General features: G+C 51.6%; 1 protein-coding gene across 1 annotated transcript; it reads right to left on the minus strand.

Moving 5' to 3' along the window:
• Positions 1–535: 535 nt before the first annotated feature.
• CACNG5 (calcium voltage-gated channel auxiliary subunit gamma 5) lies at positions 536–12,667 on the minus strand. Its single transcript, XM_059864146.1, has 6 exons — positions 12,340–12,667; positions 4,908–5,179; positions 4,283–4,369; positions 3,249–3,389; positions 2,497–2,642; positions 536–2,102 (listed from the first exon to the last, which is right to left on the minus strand). Exons 2-6 carry the CDS (start codon positions 5,113–5,115, stop codon positions 1,845–1,847), a joined length of 840 nt encoding a protein of 279 aa, XP_059720129.1. The 5' UTR covers positions 5,116–5,179; positions 12,340–12,667; the 3' UTR covers positions 536–1,844.
• Positions 12,668–23,088: the final 10,421 nt, after the last annotated feature.

The raw sequence follows: 23,088 nt of genomic DNA on the forward strand, positions 1-23,088 counted from the left end.
TCCTGATGGAAAACTGATGGTTTGTCAGGCTGGGGGCAGGAGAGGACCAGCAGATTTGTTGCTGGAGGGTTGGGCTGTGTTGTGCTTTAGTGCCTGAACCTTCCCAGCAGCCAACCTGTCATATAGCACTTAAAATCTGGGGCTTAAGTGAGAGCACAAAAATGCTGGAGGATCATACAGAAACTGAGGGTGAATAGAACTGTGTCTACACAAATATGCCCAGATTTTAAAACTTTGCAAATTAGGAATCTACCCAGATATACACTATACATGCATTACTTGCTTCTCTGGAGGAAGTGGAGAGGAGCAATCCTGTTCCAGAGCTGGCTGGATACACTCCTGCAGTGATGTCCTGTGGAATGGGTGTGGCAATGGATGCAAACAGTGCTGCTGCACCAGGACCTGGCCCCTGCTTTAGAGGAGTTTATAAATAATAAATATTTAATAGTAAATAATAAACAATAATATTAAATAATAACAACCAACAGGTCCAACATTCATGACACAGTGTGCTACAAATGAGGTTAAAACTGCATATATTCTATTTCTTTTAATTAACAGTAAGACAAAACAAGCTCAAATATACCAAGAATCCCCAGACTGTTTTTTTCTGCAGAATGGAAATTTTCAGAAAGGTTAAAAATAACAAGAACAGAAATAACTTTTGGGCAAAGCTCTTTCTCCTGCATGGTGACAAGCTGGGTCTTGCATGGGGGGTCACAGCCTTTTCCTTCCCTGCCCTTTGCTTTCCCTCAGTGGCAGTGGTGTTTTCCCCTGGCAGCTGGCTAAGGTCAAAATATCAAACGAAATTTTCAAACTTAAAACCTCAAAATAAATACACACACACACACACACACACACACACAAAAAAAAAAAAAAAAAGCAGCGAAAATACCATTTTCTTGCCAAAATGTAAAATAAGCCAACTACTTTGCTGCAGTGGACTTGTACCAATGATCTCAGCTACATCACTTTACACCAGTTTGGGGTCTTGCCTTTCACTGAAATAACTTCTTTCCTCTAAATCCTGCACCTGATGTTTCCCATGGGAAAGGTTTAGGTTGTTTTCCACTCGATGCTGCACTGAAATTCTCCCATTTATGCTTCAGCCCTCCTGTCTATCGGATGGCAGAGGAAATTTGGGTGCTGGAGCCTCCAGCCCAGCACCCCAGAGTGCCTCCAGTCTAACATGGGATATTTAAGCAACAGTTTCCAAGTGGCCATAGAGGAGCAACAACCTGCTGGTGTCCATGGAAGGATGTCATGGAAGGATGGCTATTTCCCATTCCAGCCTGGCTGGAAGTGATATCCACCAGTGAGAGATACCAACCAGTAAGTGTTCAGTCAAGACCAAATTTATATTTTTCTAATGCTGGTTGCTTCTTGGAAAGTTACACAAATCTTTTATGCCTGCTGGAACTGAGGCCAGTAAATATAGAATTCAATGATACAGTCGAATGCACAAACTTTATCAGCCTACCTACCTACACCAAAAAATACACCTTTTTTTTCCTTAGTTCTACTCTATTTTCTTTTTCCTGCTCTTGAGTCCAGCCCTGGATTTCTCCCCCAGGCAGAACTGCTGTTTGCTCAGCAGGATGAGCTGAGTGAGGAGGACTTTGGAGACATTCTTAGTTATGCAGGGAGGAATAAAACAACCCAAAAAAAGCCAAAGAAAGAGAAACATCCCAATTCTCTAGGTTACACTACTGGTTATATAACCAATCTCTCTGGTTATATTTACGCTCCTATAAATAGAGAATTGGCCAGAAAAGAGTGGCCTAAAAAAAAGACAAACGGAGTCGGGGCGCGGCGCCCACCGTAGGGGCGCGGGGCCGCGGGGCTCAGCACGGGGACGAGGACATCTGGTCGTAGTCGGGGCACTTGAGCAGGGCTGGGTAGTTGCTGTTCATCTGCAGGGACGCCTCGCTGGAGATGTCCGAGGGGCTGCGGCCCCGCGCCCACGCGTCGGGGTGCAGGAACTGCCCCGAGTAGTCGGAGCAGTTGCTCAGGCGGGGCCGGTAGAAGCCGGGGTGGGGTCTGTAGAGGTCCTCGGCCGTGTAGCGCTTCATGAACAGGTACACGGACATCACGCCGGCGCTCTGCGGGACAGACAGACGGCCTGAGAACCTCCCCGCCCCCGGTGCACCGCCACCCGCACAGGACAGCACAGAAATCGCCTGTTTTGGGCTGTTTTGGGCTGTGCTGATGCTCAAAAGCACCCGAGAGCTGTCACCTCCCTGCCCCATGGATCTGTGCAGTGAATAATGCAGCACAACCACAGCTCTGCTTTTCATGCCTGGCACCCAACTGTGACCAAATGCCTCATCAGTGCTCCAGGTTGGTTTTTTCCATCCCACATGTCCCCTTCACGCTATACATTCTCCCCCCTACCCTCCCAGCCCTCCCTTAAACCCTGTCTGAGCCTCCTTTTTGCCAACAGCCCCAGTCTGCCCACCCCTGGGAATGGGATACACTTGTTATGGGTGTGGGTACCTCTGTGAGAAGGAATGAGATGGCAGAGAAGGCAAAGGACCACCCATATTTGTAATTGAAGAATGACTCCGAGTCCTTGGTCCTGTTGAGCATTTCATCATTAATGCTGGATATGTAGAGGACCAGCCCCACCACCAGTGACAGACCTGGGGAAGGACAGTGGGAAATGCTTCAGGGATGAAGCTGCTGAGGAAGCTCCTTCCTGAAGGCCTGGCTTTGGGGGAAAGTAAAAAAAACTTGGGAGTGTGCTTGTAATTACTGGGGAAAGGAGCTGCCCTCCTGCTGCTCCAACCCAGGGCACTCCTCTTATTCCAGTCAAACATTCCCTGCTCGGGAAATCTGTGAGCACTGGGAGGAGAGATCTGACTCCAGTAGGAGCTGCTTCAAAGCTCAGCTGTCACAGCTATTTGTTTAGCACTTGCACAACACCATGAATAAAACATTCACTTTTCTCATGTAGACACAGCCCAACTGAGCAGTTTGAAGTTTCAGATCTCTCCTGCGAATGATGTTTCACAAGAAGCATCCTCTCCCCCAGCACCTGCTCCTGCACGGGTTGGGCAGCCTTTCCCCAGTTCCCACAAAGCTCTGCATCCATCCCACGAGGTCTGGTCAGGCTGTGGGACTGAGATGGGAGCGATGAGTCCGACAATGAGCCACCAGGGCAGGTCAGGAGAGCACCAGCAGCCACCAAAGCAAACGTGCTCCCTGCTCAAGGGCTGTCAGGAGAAAACCTGGCTTGCAGAACTCACCTGAGAGGATGAAGAATATCCCCGAGACGAAGGCGAGGATGGTCCTGTGAGGCCGGATGTGGCCGATGTTGCTCAGGATGAAGCCGATGAACATGAAGAAGAGGCTGACCAGAGGGAAGGGGGTGGCAGAGCGGATCATCTCTGGTGAGAGAGGAGCAGAGGGAAGGGGGAGCAGGTTAATATTCCCTAAATAGTGTGAGTAATGCACTTGGCTGGGTGAGAGGGCTCCAACCCTCCTGCTCAGACCATGCTGAGTCTGAGTTTCTCTCCTGGCTAATGAGCTGAGTAAAACAGAGAATTATGGAATCACAGAATTATTTGGGTTGGAAGGGACCTTATGTTCCAGCTCTCTGCTATGGGCAGAAACACCTTCCACTATCCCAGGTTGCTCCAGGCTCCATCCAACTTGGCCTTGAACATTTTCAGGGATGGAGCATCCACAGACTCTCTGGGCAACTTGTGCCAGTGTCCCACCTCCATGGTGGTGATTCTGCTGATGTTTGCATTTCTGAGGGCTCCTGTTTGAAGTGTTGCACAGGAAACCATCAGAACCTACATTTTTCTCTAGCTTCATTGCATAAGTGTTTTCGAAACACTTCTATTTGTTAATTCAGAAATGACTGCAGAATTCATAGTGAGAGCTGTGACACTTCATCCTCAATTAATCCTGCTATATAATGTGTAAAATTGCAAGGAAATAAATACAGCTGTAAATTATGGAGAGGAGGCTAAAAAGCCAAACACTTTGATAAACATTAGTGCTGAATAGCCAGTGACAGGAAATTGCACAGCTTGGAGCCTCCATGTCCATCCTGCCTCCATGTCCATTAGAAAGGGATGTTCCCTAAAGCTTAGGAGCACTCTGGGCAATTCCCATAGTAAAAACATTGTTGCATCATTGTGTGGCAGCACTGTCAAGGAACTCAGAGCTTCTTTGGCAAGGACACAAAGAAGATTTCTTGGGGAGGGTCCCTAGTGCTTGGGACTCAGTGATGTGCAGGATGTAGAGGGTGGAACCCCACCAAACCACTTACTCAGGACGTTGATTGTGGATTCAGAGGTCAGCTGGATGTTCATGGGCATGACGTATTCGATGGTGAAGCACCGGCCACGCTCCTCACCTGCGGCAGACACAGACAGAAACGAGAACTCTGAAGCCAGGGGGTTTAAAATCATCCCAGGGGTCATATCAGAGCTCCTCACTTCTCCTCTGACTTTTCCAAAGCGGTTGGAACTTTGTGACATTTCAGGTTGGTCACTTTGAGATTCCCATTCCCTTGGGTTCTATTCAACTCTGTCCCTGCAGCCAAGTTGCTTCATCAAACTTGGCACAGGTGGAGGGAACGGTCCAGCTGACCTGAATCTGAATTTTGCAGGGACGAAATGGAAAGTTTTTAGCTGCTGCCCAAGGCATCATGGCTGCAGCTCTGGAACAGGGCAGGGGGTCTGGCAGGGCAGCAGCAAACTCACCTAAGCCTGTGTGCAAAGGCAGATTTATCCTTTGAGCTGTTAAAGTCAGGCATGAAGAGATGACATTGCCTGAGTTTGGAAGCAGGGATGGGCAGAGCCTCTAAAAATCCCGTTTTTCTTGGCCCTTTGCTGCCGGGTGGCACTGACACCCAACAAACCCAGGCGATGTTTTTGGCCAGGAGACCCTACCTGCCAGAAAGCAGACCCTCCAGAGCCCCGAGTGCAGCGAGAGCTTGATCTCGGCCGTCTGGTTTTGGGGCTGGACGATGCCCTCCTCCAGGTAGAGCCAGTAGTCGGTGCTGACGGAGATGCCCAGGAGGCCGAGGCCGCAGACGGCGAACACGCTGCTGAGCAGGGTCAGCGCCTTCCTGCTGCAGGCGCTCATCGCCAACAGCATCGGCGGCGCCGCGGGCGGGATGGGACGGGAGCAGCGCCCAGCACGGAGCCGCCAAAGCTCTGCCCTGGACCGAAAGGAGCCGTCAGAACAAGCACTGGCACACCAGAGCTGGAACCAAATCCCAGCCCACTGCTGCCCCATGCCACTGCGGGATGGGGAATGGCACAGCATGGACTGGAGGGGGAATGGCAGGGTATGGATGGGATGGGGAATGGCACAGCATGGATGGGATGGGGAATGGCAGAGCATGGATGGGATGGGGAATGGCACAGCATGGACTGGAGGGGGAATGGCAGAGCATGGATGGGATGGGGAATGGCAGAGCATGGACTGGAGGAGGAATGGCACAGCACAGACTGGAGGGGGAATGGCACAGCATGGATGGGATGGGGAATGGCACAGCATGGATGGGATGGGGAATGGCAGGGTATGGATGGGATGGGGAATGGCACGGCATGGACTGGAGGGGGAATGGTACAGCATGGACTGGATGGGGAATGGTACAGCATGGATGGGATGGGGAATGGCAGAGCATGGACTGGAGGGGGAATGGTACAGCATGGATGGGATGGGGAATGGCACAGCACGGATAGGATGGGGAATGGCACGGCATGGACTGGATGAGGAATGGCTCAGTGTCCTGGATTGCCAGCTGTCTTCTGTTCAGTGGGCAGTTTCCTTTTTTCTTCCAAACCCACTCCTCCCTCTGGGGGGACACTTGCTGATAAGAGGCTGTTGTATGTCACTGCATGGCTGATAAGAACTGCAGCATCCCATTGGGAGATGTGAGCCCAGGGGAAGGAGCCAAGCATTCCTACCCAGATATAATCTGAGATTCTGGAACACCAGCACGGCTTCTCCACTGGATTTCCCAGAGGAGCAGCAGCTGCCTCTTCCCCTGGATCTTCAGAGGCAGACTGCACCCTTCTCCAGGATCCCTGCTCCAGCAGAACCAGCCCTGGCACTGCAGGAGGGCTGAGCCACAATTCCAGTGGGACTGCTGCCAGCACCCTGACCCACAGGGTGTCAGGCTGTGCTCTGGCTCTGGCAGTGTTGGTTTCGTTCACTGCATTGTTCATTTTATCCTTTTATTTTCTTCCCTAATAAAGAACTGCTATTCCTGCTCCCATATTTTTTTGCCTGAGAGCCCCTTAATTTAAAATGTATAGCAATTCGGAGGGAGGGGGTTCACATTTTCCATTTCAGGGGAGGCTCCTGATTCCTTAGCACACACCTGGCTTTCCAAACTAAGACAGTCAGCACGGATGGGAATGGGAGCAGCTCCTTCCTTGGCTCCTGTTGGATTTGCTGCAGGTGAATTCCTGCTGCTCCAGCCAAAGCTGGCACTGATCCCTCCAAGGATGGAGGTGAACTCCACCATCTTATCTCCCTGCAGAGCCTTATCAAGTGCTGCCAGTCCCTGGCACAGGAGCTGCTGAGGATCACTGACACCACGATCGAGGATTAACAAAGCTGCTCTTAACTGCTGGACCAAGCCCAGCCCTGAGCAGCTCCCATCACCATCCCACTCCCCTCCAACACTGCCACTTTTCCACTTCCATGGTAGATCTACCAATTAGGAGACCATGCTAATTTTGCAAAAGCCATGCTACATTTATGACATCATCAAACAACTTGAAGCAGAGTGGCATGACACAATAATCTGCTTTTTTTTGGTTGTATTGCTCTTGCCAGAGCTGCCAGTACCCTCCCTTGTCCAAACCCACCTTGTGCTCTGGAGGGAGGCAGGGAAATGGGGACAGAGAGCTGGAGCCAGGCCTGGGCAAACCTTAAAGGAAAAGCTTCTCCCATGCCCATGTCACTTTTGTATAGCATATTTTTAAATTATTATTATTTTATTGCACATTTGCTACTTTGGGCAAATTAGGAGTTCCTATGGTGCCCTGCAGACTGATAAAATAGCACCAGAAATCAGAGTTCTTGGTGGAGTAGAGAAAAAGTGAAATTGGTATGGGGGAAGGGGGGGAGAACCCACAGCAACAAAAGATTAAAGGAATAAGAGCAAGAAGGAAAAAGATACGTGTGAGAGAAGGTCTTGTGTGGAGTAGCAAGGAGGCAGATAGTGCCACTGACTGCTGCTGTAAAGGCAGAATGAATCACAGATAAGTGCCATGTCATGTATATTTTCCAAGGCACATTCTGATGCTATTCAGCACTGCAAGCAGTAGGGAAAAAATATCTAAATCCAGCTAGACAACAAAAGCTACTGAATTTCCAAGGAGGCTGCATCTTCCTTGGGCTCCCTTTAGGACTGCACTGGTTTTGTTTCTCACCCTCAGGAGTGGCTCCATCACTCCTGTGCTCCCTTGGTGAGCAGACTCCCTGGGAGAGAAGTCCTGTTGCTTTTATCACTGCAGTTAAGGTGGTGGGGTCAGTGATTAAATCAGGAGACACAAATCCTGCCCGGGTCAGGAGATGCCAACTCTCTGTGCCAACACGGCCAAACAGACTGGAAGAGGGTGTTTTTTTCTAGTGCTTCAGATGCAACTAGATTAATTCTCCCTTGCTTACACAGACTCCCAGAGATGCCAAAAGCCCTCACAGCTTGTACTTTTACACCTGAAAGCCTCCAAGGATGATGTTGTGCCATAATTCCCTCATGGTGAAAGAGAGTAGGTGATGCTGAGAGAGGTTTCTTGCTCCTCCAGTGCTCTGGGGAGCTCTGAGCTCTTGCAGTGGTCATCCCCCGCACTTCTGTCTCACAAATCCACAGCACCAGCTCCCCACACCCATCCTGGGTTGTGTTTGCAGCAGTTTCATTTAGATTAACATGAAGGAAACTTGTAGTTACTGTGGAGTCCAAAGAAAGGCATCTACTGAACAGATGCAACATCCGAGGTCCGTGTGCCCCTCCAGCTCACTGCTCTGGGCAGCAATAAGAGAGAAAAGCAGGGAATGCTGCTGGAAGAGTATCAAATTCTTGAGTGAAAGGCAGAGAAGGAGAGAAAGTCTTTAATTATCAGATCTGACCTCGAGTCCAAAGCAGGCAAGTACATCTTGGTAGGAAGCAGATGCACTCGCACCCTCAAGCTCTGCAGCAGCTTTGACAATTCCCTTCCATATGAAATTAAAGATTTGGCTCTTCCTACGTTCACACTGAGCCTTTTCCCAGAAGGTTCCAACCTACAGGAAGGGGATTGCTGTCTCCAGACAGCCCAAGAAAGTGCTCCAGCTCCACTCCTGCAAGCTTTCCCTCCACCTTTGGCTTTGCTAACCAGCCTCATTTTCAATGTTATTTAATGCTTCCCTCAGCTCAAGGAAAGTAGGACGTGTTCCCAGGAGAAATAGCTCCCTGCTAAGGGAGCAAGGAGCCAAGTGCTGAGAGGATGCTCAGATTCTTTTTTCCCTGAAGAATTAGGAGACAGCAGCCAAAAGAAACTGGTGGCTATGGGGCAGAGGAAGCACATCAGCCCTGCAGCTCCCATTTCCTGGGGAAGATACCACTTCCCATCTCTATGGATTCCCATTGGATTCAGCAATCAAACAGCCAAAACACAGATCCTCTTGCTCATCCATTCTTCTGCTCAGCCAGAACCATATTTTCTAGTTGCTGCCTCAAAATGAACAGCATTTACTACAGGGTGTCTCATCCCTCTTGGCATTTGGTGCCAAAATGGTAGAAAGAACTGGGATCTATTCTTGGCTCATATATCATCAACAACCATCCTCCCTGCACATTTTAGTTAATAACGAGCCAAAAATCATAGTAAGGAGTATGTGAAGGTCCAGATGAAGACACTTAGAGGGGAATAATGAAGTATTTCCTGTGATTTGCTGTCCAGCAACATCAGGCACTGGAAAATAGACCCATTTGGGCTCATTTCTGTTGGTGTGACGTGAGCAGCAGGGACAGGGTTCAGGCATCAAAGCTGTGCCTCTCAATTGCCTCATTCCTTTCCCTCTCACACTTCAATTTCCATGAGATCATGGGTGTGTTAGAGACTGGTGCCTATTTCTGCCCCGCTGGCTCATAGAATCCAAGCTGATGTGATGGGGAACAGGGGTAGGGATGGTGCAGAACCTCTGCCTGAAACAAACCTCCCCAGGCCCAGCACCTGGAGGACTCAGAGAACTCCAAGTGAAAGGTTTTTCAGGGACAAGAACAGGAGCTGGCTCGATCATCAGGGAGGATTTAGTCCACAGTGACCTTTATCAGTGGTGTTATGCTTCCTATGGCTGTTTGGTTTCCAACAGGGGCTGGATTTTAAATTAAATGAGTAGAGCCCCAACGATTTCCAGGAAATGGAACCTTAGAACTGCTCCTGCTCCTTCGATCACACTGTGCATTCTGGTAGTAGTCCAGGGAATAATAAAGGCAGTCTGCAATGTAATCTGCAGTCTTCATAATGAATTTCTCCTTGCCTTGGAGCAACAGTTGCTGATGGAAACAGCACATGGCCCTTGCTGGGCCTGAATCCTTTGGGAAATGAAATGAGCACTGGAGAAATGAGCATTTTGTTTCTAATGCAGCTCACCCAGATTTGGGGTAAGTCCTTACCTGTAGCTCCACAGCCACAGAAAGGAAATATCCTGGGCAGATTTCTGAGCCCACATCTGTGGCCTAAAGCCAAGCACGAGCCACTGCTCTGGGCTATGTGGGTGGGCTGAGGAAAATGAATATATCACTGGTCAGCTGCCTGGACAGGATGGGTCGCCTCAATAAATCACTGCTCTGGGGTCGCCAGAGAACAGCAGCTCCCTCCTGCCCTGGGTAAAGGCAGAAGGAGCAGGGCCAAGCCATTGATTTTTATGTGACATCATTTCCAATTTCCTGACATTTGGGAGGAAGGGAAGCACTGCCAAGGTTATCAGAGCAGATGGGAGGGAAGGGTTTGTTTGTGGAGGGTTGGTTTGGGATCCAGGGTTTGTTTGAAATCCTGTGGCTGTGAATGCCTGGTCCATGCTGCAGATAAAGGGCCAAGGGAAACCAGAGATTGAGCCATGGATCTGGAGCAGAGGGAGAGGCTGTGTAGAATGTAAAGGAGAAGGAATAAAGCCAGTGAAAGGGGAGTAGGAAACCCTCTGAGTGAGCAATGGATGTACAAAGAACATCAGGGACCTGGGTAGGAGCAATCAAATGCTGGAGAGCATGAGCTGTGATGGAGCTGAACTGAAAGGACCAGATCCCACTAAGCTGCAACAAGAAATTGGGCTGGCTAAAAATAAAGGGCCTTCGAGCAGTGTGATCCCTTTCTCAGGACACAACACAGGCCATGAATGTGTGCAAAAAAAAAAAAAAAAAAAAAAATAGGTCAAGGAGAGCAGCTCTTTCAGGGCAAAACTTCTCAGAGCTGGCAGTGCTTAGGCAGGCAGGACTGTGCCCAGGCCACCACTACACTGTCACCCTCCTTCAGACAGCACAACTCACCCTGGCTCCCTTGGGAACAAAGCCAGAAAAGGCTGACTTGGTCATTAATAACCCTGGTGAAATAGAAGGATCCCACCGAGCTCATGGAGCACCCAAAGAGTGCAAATTCTTCAGTCCCAAAACAGGGTGTGCAGGATGCAGCCTGAGGGCAGCTGAGCTGGGGCTCTTTGGGTTGGCAGAGAAGGTTGGACCAGTGTGAGGAGCACATGGGGAGCTGACTTTAACCACAGCTGAGGAGAGGAAGAGGAGGAGATGGTGAGGGCAGCGCCCACGGCTCCATCTGGGATCCCAGGAGAAGCAGCTCCACAAACCTGACCTGGAAAACTGGGCAGCTGGGAAAGATAGCTTTGGTTTTGGAATTACTGCCTGGGAAGAAAGGGTCCCTCCTGGAGCTTGGGAAAGGTGTGCTGCAGGCAGGAGAGGAGCACAGGGCTGCTCTGGTTCCATAGGATAGCTGAAGAGAGCAGAGATGGCTGAAGAGAAAAGCAGCATCTCCTGCTTTTCATTGAGAAGGAAATTTCCAAAGAGGATATGGGTTGGAGCTGGTCCACGGGGCTCCAGGTGCCCTGTCCTAGGCTGCTGGCATCCACCAACTCCCCTGGCACATGGGGAGACTGAAATACATCAGGCAGCTTTAGGAGCTGCGTTAGTGTCACACAGAAATGCCAGCTCGATTTCTGAGACAGAAGATCCGTATTGGAAAAATAAAGTGCAGGAATAAATCTTTTTGATGTGGAGGAGGTTTAGCCTGATATTAAGAAATAAAACAGCCCATCTCATGGCAGTTTGAACAAGGGCCTGTAACTGTGACTATGAGCAAACAAACTTCAAAAGGATCAATACTGGGCTTGAAAGCTTCCCCTCAGCTGGGAGCAGCAGCGCGGCGCTGCCATTACCGAGGCACAGACACGGCAGCGCTGGATCAATGGGCACACAGGCTCTCCAGGGAGGCTTTAAAAATAAATAAATGAATAAAAAGAAGGCTGGTTATGAGTTATTTAATCCCAGATTGAGCCACAGCAATAACAAACCTATTAATTTTGTGCTTGTCATCACACACCAGGAGCACCTGATAAATAATCGGTAAGAAACCACATGTGAGCTCACACACTGCAAGGCTCACCACTAACTGGTTTTGGTAATGAGATTACTTGGGATTTTCTCTCTTAAACTTGATTTACATAATTTTTCTGAGAAGTTCTCTTTTCCTTAGCACTTCCTGTGCTTCATTTCTTGCCAGAGTTATTTTTTACAGTTTGGTGAAAAAAAAGTCCTGCCACGGCAGTGCAAGAGCGATGGAAATGCTGTATGGAAAGCACCATAACTTGAATCTCCAAGGCTGACCCACTTCCCTCTCCTTCTTTATCCCACACCAGCCTTTTTGCTGTGGGCTGCTCAAAATCTGCCTTTTTGCCTGGGTCAGGTTTGCAGAGGGCTGTTTCTGATAACTCAGCTCCAGCACCAAATACAAGGAGATCAAATGCTAGGTCAAAGGAGAAGTTACTGAGATTTATTTCCCACCCCAGCCCTCGAGGGTGAGCAGACCAATTCCCAAACTGGCCACCTCTGCCAGGCTGCTGCACTGGCTGGAGTGGTGGCACTGCTCCAGCTCTTTCACACTAATGGCTTGGGATGAACCCAGCAACTTCCAGCAAATAAAATCATCCACCAAGCAGCCCCCATGGTCCTGGTTCACAGGCTGCTGGCACAGCCCGTGTGTGTACAGCCAGCCTCATTCACATGGTCCTTCTGGATCCACAGATATCCCCCACAGAACTTTTATAGAGCCATCCCACCCACGTGTCTCCTTTTCCCTCGGTGTTTCAGGCTCTTACCTCTGTTCACCCCAGCTGAAGTGATGCTTTGGCAAGTGGAGAACCTGTGATGGGGCTGAAGGTGGGAAGAGCAGTTCTGGCAGATCAGCTGCAGGGATGAGGGTCCTCACTGGAGGCTTCAGCTGCTGGAAGGTCTGGGAGGAGCTGGGAGTGGGATGGCTTTGGAAACAGGCAGGAGCTGAAGGGAAACAGGCACAGCCTCAGCTCTCCCCCTCTGACTGACCCACAGGAGGCTTGCAGGGTGCTGGGACACAGGGACAGGCAGATGGCAGGCAGGTCTCTGCATCCACGTGCTGGCAGCTCCTGCCCTGGGGTGTTGTAGAAAAGCACAAAGTGCAAAAATGACACAAAGTGCATTTCTTGAGAGGGAAACAGGAGCTAAAGCTCTGAGCTTGCAATATTGCCCACACAGCCAGGTCCAGCTCTCCAGGTCTAACCTAAATAAATCTGTTCAGAGTTTACATCCCTACAATAGCTGAGCCCTGCCCTTTGCAGAGCTCTTCCCAAAGCCCTCTCTCCCTACCAAATCTGACACAGAATTCTCCTTTCCACAGTGTGTCAGAATGCTCACAGTCAGGGACCTGAGCCCAACTGCTGGTTTCAATACCCTACAAAAAGCTCCAAAAGCAGAATAAAAGAGGGAAATATCTAATGCTGCAAAGCAAACCAGCTGGGGACTGTGCTAGAGGAGCTGCAGAACCTCGCTGCCATGGGAGCTGTGCCTGCCCATTAACCTCTGCCTGGGGTGCACTGGGGCTTGTACTGAGATCCCAAAGGCATGAACTGCAGCCCCCCAACCATCCAGTGCCCCTGCTCAGGCTGCAGCACCGTGCTGCCCTCGGCTGGCACAGGGACAGACCCAGGCACAGGGAGAGCAGCTGGCTCAGCCCTGCACATCCACTCACTCCAGCACCAAGCTCGGGCTGCTCTAGGGGCTATTAGAGCTTTAACAGCTGGCCCTTTCCCCTTCCAAGTATCATTTAAGTTGGCACAAAGTCCTATAAGAGCCTCGTAGATTAAAAAGAGGAGAATAATCCTCTTCCTTGCAGCTTTTCAAGGTTTCTGTGTCCTTCCAGCAGCAAGGCAGGTAACGATTGAAGTACTCAAGCACCTCTTCTGTAAGATATTGATGTTGTTTTGAACTGCAGTGGGTGTGAGCAGAGCCCCCTAACTCAGTGTAAGCACTTCAAGGGCTGCCCATGAAATGTCTCTGGGCTACAAACACTCGCTGCTGTGGAAGGTGTAAGAAAAGCCCCAGGTGCAGCCCGAGCTCGGGAGCTGAGGCTGCTCAGCAGAGAGGGGCCAACACCCCCGTTCCTTCTTTTCCCCTTAACCATCAGTGCATGACAGCTTGAGCTAAATTAAGCTTGCTGGGAGGTAAAAATAGCATCAAGAGCTAATTAAAGCTCTCGCACTCCCTGTGTTGGTGGGTACCTGAGCTGGGGAGGCAGGAAGCCACAGCTCTTCCCCCACCCCGCTCTTCTCGCCAGCGCTGGCAGCTGGAGGGGTTTTATGAACATTTTCAGAGTGATAAATGAGAGAAAGGCAGAAATCCCCCGGGGCCCTGGGCTCTCTGAGGGCTGCAGACAAGTGGCACATGGGGCAGGCAGCACGTGCTGCCCAGGGCTGCAGGGACCTGCATCCCCTGGGCGTGATTAGAGATGATGGATAGAGGGAGCAGTGCCTCGTTAGCCAGGAGACTGCAATCCCTCTTCCCTGCTTAGAAACAGCTCTACTGCAAAGCCTCTGAGCAGCGAAATGATGGCATAAAGTGCACAGGGGCTGTGTCAGCCACACCTCTGGCAAACGGCTGCATAACCCAGTGGCACTTGTGACTGCCACCAAACCCAGTGACCAAGGCCAGCTGCTGCCCCACCTGGCTCTGCCCCAGCGTTTTGGGACACAGCTCCTTGGGAGCTGTTGGTGATGCCTTCATGCACAATCCCCCAGGTCTGACACTGAGCAGACACTAAAGTTTGGTCCCATTTTCACACAGGAAAGGTCTGTGCTTTATGCAGCTTGTTGGGTTTAATAATTAGTAATATTAATGTACATAAGTGTTTATACACCACTGGAGGTACCAAACTTTCTACCATCCAGATTTTAGCAAGATTTGTTACCAGTTCCAGAATTTAACAGGGCAGACAGGGCAGGACAAGCCATGCATGAGGTGGAGCAGCCTGAGAACAGGCACAGGCACCGTGGGCTGCTCAGGAGGCCACGGGCTCACCCATGCTGCTCAGCACAGGGAAGTGCAGCCACAGCCAGGGAAAGTCTGTGGGAACAGGCAGGGAATGGACTTGGTCTCACTCTTCTCCATCCTTCCCCCAGGCCAGCACCTCTTCCCAGGTGAAACCTGGCTGTGTGTGCCTGGTCCCTGCCTGTGCTCCTCTCCCGTTCCCTTTGCACCCACCCAGCAGCACCTCTCCTGCCACCTACACCTGACCTGACATTCCCAGCCAGAGCTGCTGCAGGGAGGAGGAACATCTGTCCTCACCATTTTGTTCCTCCCAGGAAGGGGCCAGGGCCACCTGGGGGCTTTGAGGCAGATCCTGCCCGTGCAGACCTGAGCCTCTGTGGGTGGGGATGTCATCAGGAAGCACTGATGGGCACTGGCTGGGAAAATGAATTATCCACAGGTTGTCCTGGGTCAGTGGGTGCAGCTGCTGTGCTGCTCCAATAACAGCCTCAGTGCAGCCTTGACATGGCTCTAACAAGGTTTTCACTGATAAGCAATATCTCTCTCATTAATAAAAAACCCTGTAATTCCTGTCTTCCTAAAACACCACACACAAACTCCACTCATCTGTGACAGCCCATTTTCTGAGCCTGATGAAGGCATGTGTGTCATCCTTGCACAAATTCCATTTTGCCAGTAAATATTTTACTACAAATATCAGAACTTGTGACTAAACAGCTTTAAAAATCAATGTGACTCTGAGACCAAACCATCTTTCTAGAACACACCTAGAACCCAAACTGGCTTTAATTTCAGTGAGATTAAGATTCCCACATAACTAGATGATGGGGTCTAGGTCAAAAGTGATTTTTAAAATGCCATGTAAAACCCAGGGGTTTAAAACCCAGGGGTTTAAATCTTCCCAGCTGATTTAGGAAAAGCTCCTGGTGCTCACTCCAGCCTCGCACAGCTCACTGATACCATTGAAATCTCTGCAGGCTTGTGCATTATTTCTCTTTTGTATTTTATATTCCCTCCCCTCTCCATAAATAAAGCTGAAGCTGCAAAAGCTCTGCTATGGATGCTGCCAGGTGGAAATTCATTCAGCTCAATGAATATATTCAACAGCTACAAGAATACAGCAAGGAACTGGAGAAACCCCCACGCAGAGGCATTTCTGTCCCCTGGATGTCACTTGGGGCAGCCTGGGGGCAGGATGTGATGGCACAGGATGGGCTGCTGGGAGCCAGGCTCCTGCCCTTGGGCTTTTTACGTGGGTCCTGACATGCCAGACTGAAATGTGCTGCTCAAACGGTGGCAGAGGAGCCTCTGAAAGGAGCCCAGACACGAGGCACTTGTGAAGCCAAAGGGCAGCAGTGATGGAGACCCGGGAATGCTCCTCCAGCAGAGCTGCCAGCCTGGGTCACGCCACCAGCACTCACTGCTGCTGCAGGAAACTCAGCAGAAATTCTCTTCTTTAGCTGAAATGGTCTTCAGCAGCGCTCTGGCTGAAGCTGTGCTATCTTCAGGGAATGCAACACCCTTGCTGCCCTTTCCAAAGGCTCACCTGTACCGTGCAGGCACCTGCCAGCTCCGACAAGGCCTCCTCACCCCCGGGGGGATTTGAGGATACAGGGACACAGTGGTGACAGCGGTGCTGAGGTCAGACCCGCTCCCCGGGCACCCCCGAGGAGCTCCTGCAGCTCCGTGCCGGGCAGCCCCAGCCCTGAAAGCTGCAGAAAGCATCCCGTGTCAGGGCTGATGAAGTTCTACCAACATCCTGCCATGAATCAAGAGCCAAAGGCCGTGTCAGACAGAGCCTCCCTGCTCGCCGCGGTGGCTGAGCCACCACATCTCACATCTCACATCTCCCATCTCACATCTCACATCTCCCATCTCACATTATCTCACTACCTTCCCCGGGCCGTGGATAAGGGGCTCGTGGAGTCAGGACAGGCTCCAGGTCCCCGCTCGCTGTTCTTATGGTAACACACGATCCAGCCTTTCCCCTCACCCCCGGCACTCCACTTCACTTAAGAACCAGGTCAGGTTTCTCTCAGATAGCCTCGCTCAATTCTCACTCCCCTCTCCAAGGGGTTTGCTACACTGCAAAGCATTGACAGCCCGACTTCCCGCAGATTTCACATTCCCCGGGAAAAACACACATCCCTTCCTGAGCAGAACGTTCCGAACTCGCCGCTGAGGACGGGGATGCTCTCGGCGCCCGAGACACAGCCCCTGTGTGAGCAGCCTGCGGGGGGAAGCCCAGGGATGGGGATTTCGGGGGTTTTCCGCCTTCCTCGTGCTCAGGTCCTTCCGTGGGGAATCGGGCGAAGCCAAACGCCGCCACCCGAGCGGTGCCGGTCCCCGGGCAGGGCACACGGGCACCTCACCCGGGCACCTCCGCGGCTCCGGGGCTCGCTGGGATGCGGCGGATGCTGCCCGGGGCGGTGCCCGCGCCGCTCCCGGCCCGTTCCCACTCCAAGGGGAATACGGAAAGCACAGGGATACCTGCCCCGAGCCCTGCGGCTCCGCACCTGATCCCTCTTCCCTCGCATTTAAACTTTCAGGGCTTTACATCCCATTCGGAGCCCCCACGAAGCCATCCCCCGGACCGTTCCCCCCCGCTCCCGGGGCAGCCTGGCCCGGACACGGGAAGGAGCCCCAGCCTTGCCCTCCCCGGCCGGTCCCGGCACTCACCGGCCCCGGGAGCTGCTCCGCGGCGGGACGCGGCCGGCGGCCCCGGGGATGCTCCGCTCCGCTCCGCGCCGCGCCGGGAGAGCCCGGGGAGGAGAGGGCATCACATGGCGCCAGCGGGGCCAGCCCACCTCTCCCTCCCCTCCATGCCCCCGTTCCCTCCCTCCCTTCATCCCTCCTTCCCTTTCTCCATCCTCCTCTTCTTCCCTCCCCCTCCCCTCCCCTCCCTCCTTCTCCATCCACCCCTTCTTCCTTTTTACCCCCATCCCCCGCTCGCTTCCCTCTATCCCTGCTTTCCCATTCCTGTCTCTCCTTTCACCCTTTCCCTCCATTTCCCCACTTTCTCTCTATTCCCCGGGTTTTTCCTCCTTTCCCTTCTCCCTCTTCCATCCCTGAGCTGTCACCGGTGGCTCCCGCTCACCACCGGGGCAGGGCTGGGAGCCAGCCCTGCTCCTGCCCCCCTGAGCCTCCTCCCTTCCCTGCACCCCACACCTGCACAAACTCTGCTCCCAGCGCTGGGGGGGGCTCCTTTGGGACCGGGGAAGGGGAAGCTGGCTCCAGCAGCAGTGCGAAAAGCACAGCTCCGGACACAGCAGACAGCGGGCAGGGCTGGAGGGCAGGGAGCCCAGCGTGCTGGAGAGAGCCAGCTTGGCAGGGCTGGGACCCAGGCGGGAGAGAGCCAGGGCTAAAGGAGAGAGGGACTCAGGGGCAGATGCTGTGGGCTCTGCAAACCCCTGCCAGACTGGGTGATTCAGCCAAAACACATCGGCAATGAGAGGCAGAGCCGAGAAGGAGGCAGCTCCATGGAGGTGTCCAGCAATGGGACACTTCCTTGGAGAGAGCAGGAAGGACAAGAAGAGGGTCACACACCATGCAGAAACTCCTGCTGCAGGAGGTGCCAGGGCCCATGGAGCTCATGGGTCCCATCCCAGCGCCTGGAGCTCGGGGCTGTATGGAAATTTCTGCAGGGACAGCTCATTCTCTGCAGGGGCTTTGCTCACACCCCACAGTCCCCTGCTCCCTGGCTAAAACGTGCTGCATCTTTGCTGAGGCGTCCCCAGTTAGCAAAACAGAACTGCTTTAAATAGAAGAACCCAAAATAAAGTGAGCTCTGAGATGCGGAGGAGGTGTTGTTGGGTGGCTTGTTTGAAATCAATGGAGCCGTGTGCTCAGGCTTGGTGAGCTCTGTTTGATTTACAGAAAGAACAGAAGCTGATGCAGATGTGGAGGTTTGGATTTCTTCAACCAGAACATGGTAGAGCCCAAAACAGGCAAGTTCCAGATCCAGACTGGTAGAAAACTGCCTCTCAGGAAGAGGTTTCTGGTTATTTATACTTACAAAACTCATACCATAACTTATATAAGTTATATAATAAGTTCTTTCACATAAAGTTACAGCAATACTTAAATTATAGTGAATTCAGCATGTTTTCCTGGGCTCTTATTCCCATTTGAGGAATAATTTAAAGCAACACATCCCTTGGGGGTTTGACAGTAAGGACAAAGCAGGGATTTGGTCAGCAGAATGGATTCTGCACTGGAAAAGGCATCCAGAGGGGCAATGCCCTCTGGGGATCCCAGGAGAAAGAGGCTTCCCTGGGATGGAGCTCATGAGCAGGGAATTGCCAATAAAGTCACAAATCTGCAGGAGGCTTGTTAGAGCTGGATGTTCCCCGTGTGCTATCAGGGTAGATGATGTTATCACAGTAATTGGCTGTTCATCATTCTTCTTTTCTCTATATTGTTAAAAAGAAACCCAAACAAAGCAGACCTTCATTTTTCTTGACAGACAACCTGCTCTGCTGCTGCCTGGGCTCTGGGCAGGATCATTGGAGTACAGCACAAATAAAGCTACAGCTCACACAGTGACATAATTAACCACACAGTGTGAGAGGCCCCCAGCAGCCATGCATATAATCAATTAGAAATACACATTTTGAGCTTCAGTTTCTTCCCCTCCCCTTTGTTTCCATGCAGATGCAGTTGCACTGAAGCACTTGGGTGGATTTGCTGCTGCTGCTTGTCCCACACAGCAGTTCCTGCCCTGGCAAAGCTCTGCACAATGCCAGCACTCACACCAGAAGCATTTCCCACAGGGCCAGGGTCAGAGAGAGCCCCAGTGATGCCTCCCAGAACCCCAGCAGCACAGCTAAACTCTCCCACCTCATCAGCAGCTCTCCAGAATTCCTCCCCATGGCATGTACTTCCCTGATGATGGGAAAACCAGCGAGGTGGAAAATCCTTCTCTTGGACAGAAGCTTGCCATGGCTGTCCCAGACAGGACAATCAGCACTTTGCATCTTCTCAGCATCCCCCCAAGCCTTGGGGCAGGACTTTGCCAAGTCCTGCAATGGCTGGATTCAGTTAATTGTTTCACACAACACTGGCTGGCAGCATCATTTTTCCTTCCCCACTTTTCGCTGCTCATTCTGGGCTATTTCCTCCTGTGGATCCTCCTCCACAGCCACACGTGGGCAAGTGAAGCTGGGTGGGACCTTGCCCAGGTCAGGATGTTCCACAGCTGTGCCAGACTCTGCAGGGCTGGGCTCTGCCCCAGCCACAGCAGCTCTGCCAGCCCTTGGCCACTGCAGCAGCCTTTTGTACCACCCTTTAATCAGTGTGGAAGCTTGAAGCTCCATGGACACCTCAGCAGCAGCTTTTAGGATGCACTCAAGGTCAAACCTTATTACTGAGGAGGGATTTGAGCTTCATTAGTGGCTCAGAACAGGAGTGATTTGTTACAGCAGCTCTCTCTGGGCTGTCAGCAGTGCACTGGGGGTGGTGGGCACGTCTCATTTCAGCTACAAGGGTTTGATGCTGACAGGTGACACCTGCAGGGATGCTTTTCCCTGGTCTTTTCCCTATCAACAGAAGCTGCCTTGAAGGCACTCAGGTTATTATGAAATAAAAGCTCTGGTCCTGTCAGCTTGGGCCACCAGCTGGTATGGAACCTCAGGTTTGCCTCCCCTCCTGTTCCCTCAAATTTGTTCTGTGCTGAATTGTTTGGACAGCAAATCCACCCAGCAAAGGGCAGCCACCCCTGAGCCCACCCACGGCTCTGATCCAGTGTCAGGCAACAGCTACTGAGCCATTTTACCTGCACACCAGGCTGGGAGAAGCATTTTGGGCACAGGGAGGGGAGCCCAGCCTCAGCCAAGGTTGCAGAGCCTGCTTGAGCCAAGAGGAATGAGCAGGTGAATGCACCAAGCTGGGATGCTGGAGCTGCTGTGCCTTGTGTGGGAGGTGAAGGATGCTCTGTGCCAGCTGTTCAGCTCTTGCTGGTTTTTGTCATTTCGTGGGCAGCAGGGCTGGGGGGAGGCTCGGGGGGCACCAGAGCCTGGCAGAGATGCAGCAGCCCCAGCACCATGGCCAGGGAACCCTCGGGGCAGCTCCCAGGGGCTGGGAACCACTTGCTGAGGGAGACTTGAGGGAATTTTGTTTCTCTTGGATGGTGTTTGTGGGGTATTTCACACTGGGCAGCAAAACTGGCAGGGGCAGCTTGGCTCTGGGATGCACACCTGCAGCACTCACAGCGCTGTGCAGGTGGGATGGGCTGCTGCAGCCTGGTCCTGTGGTGAGGAAGGAGTTCAGCACAACTTCTGCTCCTTATCCCAGCAGCGTTGTTGCTTTATTTTTCAAACACTCTAAACAGGGAAAGACGTAAAACTCCCAGCACCAAAGAACACCAGCCCTTCCCCTCTCCCTGGGAGGGTTTTCACATCCTGCTTGCACCATGACTAAATTAAAGGAATTAACTCTGTGGGCTGTTGGAGCTGCAGCTCCATTTGCTGTTTCCCCTGCACATCCCTCTGCCTGGATCTGCTGCTTGGGAGGAAGCTCAAGGAGAGGTGCCACATTATTTTTAACCCAGCACCCACATGCTGTGTGAAAGCCTGAAAAAAATAAATGTGTGGAGCCTTTCGCAGCCTCCCCGAGCAGCTCTGACTCACAGAACAACAAAGGCACACGTGTGAATGGAAGTTAGAGATTTTATTTAAAATAAAATACCCTCTGTCATCATTTGGGGCTAAACTGAGCTGATCAAAGAGCAGGATGGGCCAGTTCAGGAGTTTGGCCCCGTGGGCTCCAGGGCTGGCAGGCACCAGCCCCCCAGGCTGCCCAGGGATCTGAGCATCCCCACGTGGGAGGGAAGGAGCAGGAAAGAGCAGGGAGTGCCCACATCTCCCCCTTTCACCCCCCAGGGCAGTGCCCTACAACAAGACAAGGTGGAATTGAAGCTGGCAGTGCTTTTTTCTCACTCCTGGTGTTTTCTGTTATCCTGCTGCACGAGGAGTGGAGCTCCCACCAGCACAGGTTCCCTCTGGGAGCTGCTCCTGGAGCTGGACCCATCCAGGTTCCCCAGCACAGCCCCACTGGAGCCACCAGGCTGGCTGGGAAGCAGCTGCCTGCAGGATGAGGGATGGCTCTGGCCACAGCAGTCTGATTTCAAAGGTCATGTTTTGGAAAGAGGTTCAGATGCCATTAATTATTAAAGCCTCGTAAGGCTGGGATTAAGGGTAATCGTTTTCCGTGTGATTTATATAGCACTGAAATTCATTACCAACCTTTTAATGATGTTAGTGTCAATCAGGCACAAGAATGCTAAATGACTTATCCCAAAAGGACCAGGAGCTGATCCAAGGGGGTTTGGGATGCTCTCACTGCTGGCCTTTCCTTCCTTCTGCCCTTGCTGGTTGCTTTCATAGCTGTTTCTGCTGGATTTTCCCTGAAATCACACCTAACCAGTGTCCCAGACACAGTTACACTTGAAGGGGAAGAAAATGCATCCTGTTAACAGAGTGTTTTTCTGGAGGTGTCCCTGGAAATGGTGAAGCTTTAATGAGGTTTTATATAAATTGTTGCAGAATGTTTTATATGGATTATGAAGCCTCCCTGTTATGGGCACCCAGTTTTATGAAGTGTTCTGAATAGAGGAGCAAGGTAAGGGGGATGGATCAAGGCCCCAAATGGGAAAAATAGGAAAGATAGGACAGATGTGGACCAAACTCTCTGTCTCTCAGACACAGACACAAAATTCATTCCCAGCATGTAAAGAGACAAGTGATTTTTGCCCCCCTTCATGGGCAAGAGTAAGATCTCAAATATTTCTAAGCAAACTTCCACTGTGGGGTTGTTTGCTGGGCTTTTTTTTTTTTTTTTTCTCACCCAGGTAGGGTGCTTTAAATTGGCTTTGGGATTATTTCCTGTCCTTCATCAGACTGTGCCACAACCTCTGCTGGGATGTCAGGCACTGACTCAGGGACCAGTAATGAGCACTGGAAGTGGCAGCTGCTGTCTGACACTGTCACCCTGGCAGCAAATGCAGCAGGTCCCCAGAGAAGGAGACAGCCTTGACTCATTTCCCATGAGATCTGCCTCATCCCATGCCCTTCTTTTGGGAAAGAAGGGAAAAAAAAGTAATAAAAAGCACCTTTGCAGGTAACTGTGTGGGTCCAGCCCTGCCACTGACTGGTCTCCCCATCCCATCCCCATTTCTTTGGGTGCAGCACCACTTTGGGAAGGTGACAAGTGACAGATGCAGCCAGGGAAAAACATCCCTTTGAGGACAAGCCATCCACACATGGCAACAGCTGTCCTGATTTGGGCCCCTGATTGATTTGCCTTTGCTTTACCAGGGCTCCCCAGGGAGCAGGTGGGATTATAATTACCTCGTGGTAATTAATGCAGTCATCATTTCAGCTACCCAAGCAGTTCTCAGAGGAGCTGGTTTTATTTGCAGCTCACACACCAGCTCTGCAAAAATATTCTGAGATTTCTGAATCAAATACCCAAATCTCTGAAGAGTGGCTGGGGCTGGGGGAGGCAGGCACGAACACTTGGTGTGATTTATGGTGCTGGGAACATTCCTGATG

This window comes from Haemorhous mexicanus, chromosome 20, assembly GCF_027477595.1.
Source record: "Haemorhous mexicanus isolate bHaeMex1 chromosome 20, bHaeMex1.pri, whole genome shotgun sequence".
In the NCBI taxonomy this organism is placed as follows: Eukaryota; Metazoa; Chordata; class Aves; order Passeriformes; family Fringillidae; genus Haemorhous; species Haemorhous mexicanus.

What these genes read in the sequence shown, in the direction of transcription:
- CACNG5 (XM_059864146.1), bottom strand. Translation starts at nt 5,115, where the DNA reads ATGCTGTTGGCGATGAGCGCCTGCAGCAGGAAGGCGCTGACCCTGCTC. An exon ending in GAGGGTCTGCTTTCTGGCAG is followed by an intron (nt 4,370 to 4,907) that starts GTAGGGTCTCCT and finishes TGTCTGCCGCAG; the next exon opens with GTGAGGAGCGTGGCCGGTGC. An exon ending in GATATTCTTCATCCTCTCAG is followed by an intron (nt 2,643 to 3,248) that starts GTGAGTTCTGCA and finishes GTCCTTCCCCAG; the next exon opens with GTCTGTCACTGGTGGTGGGG.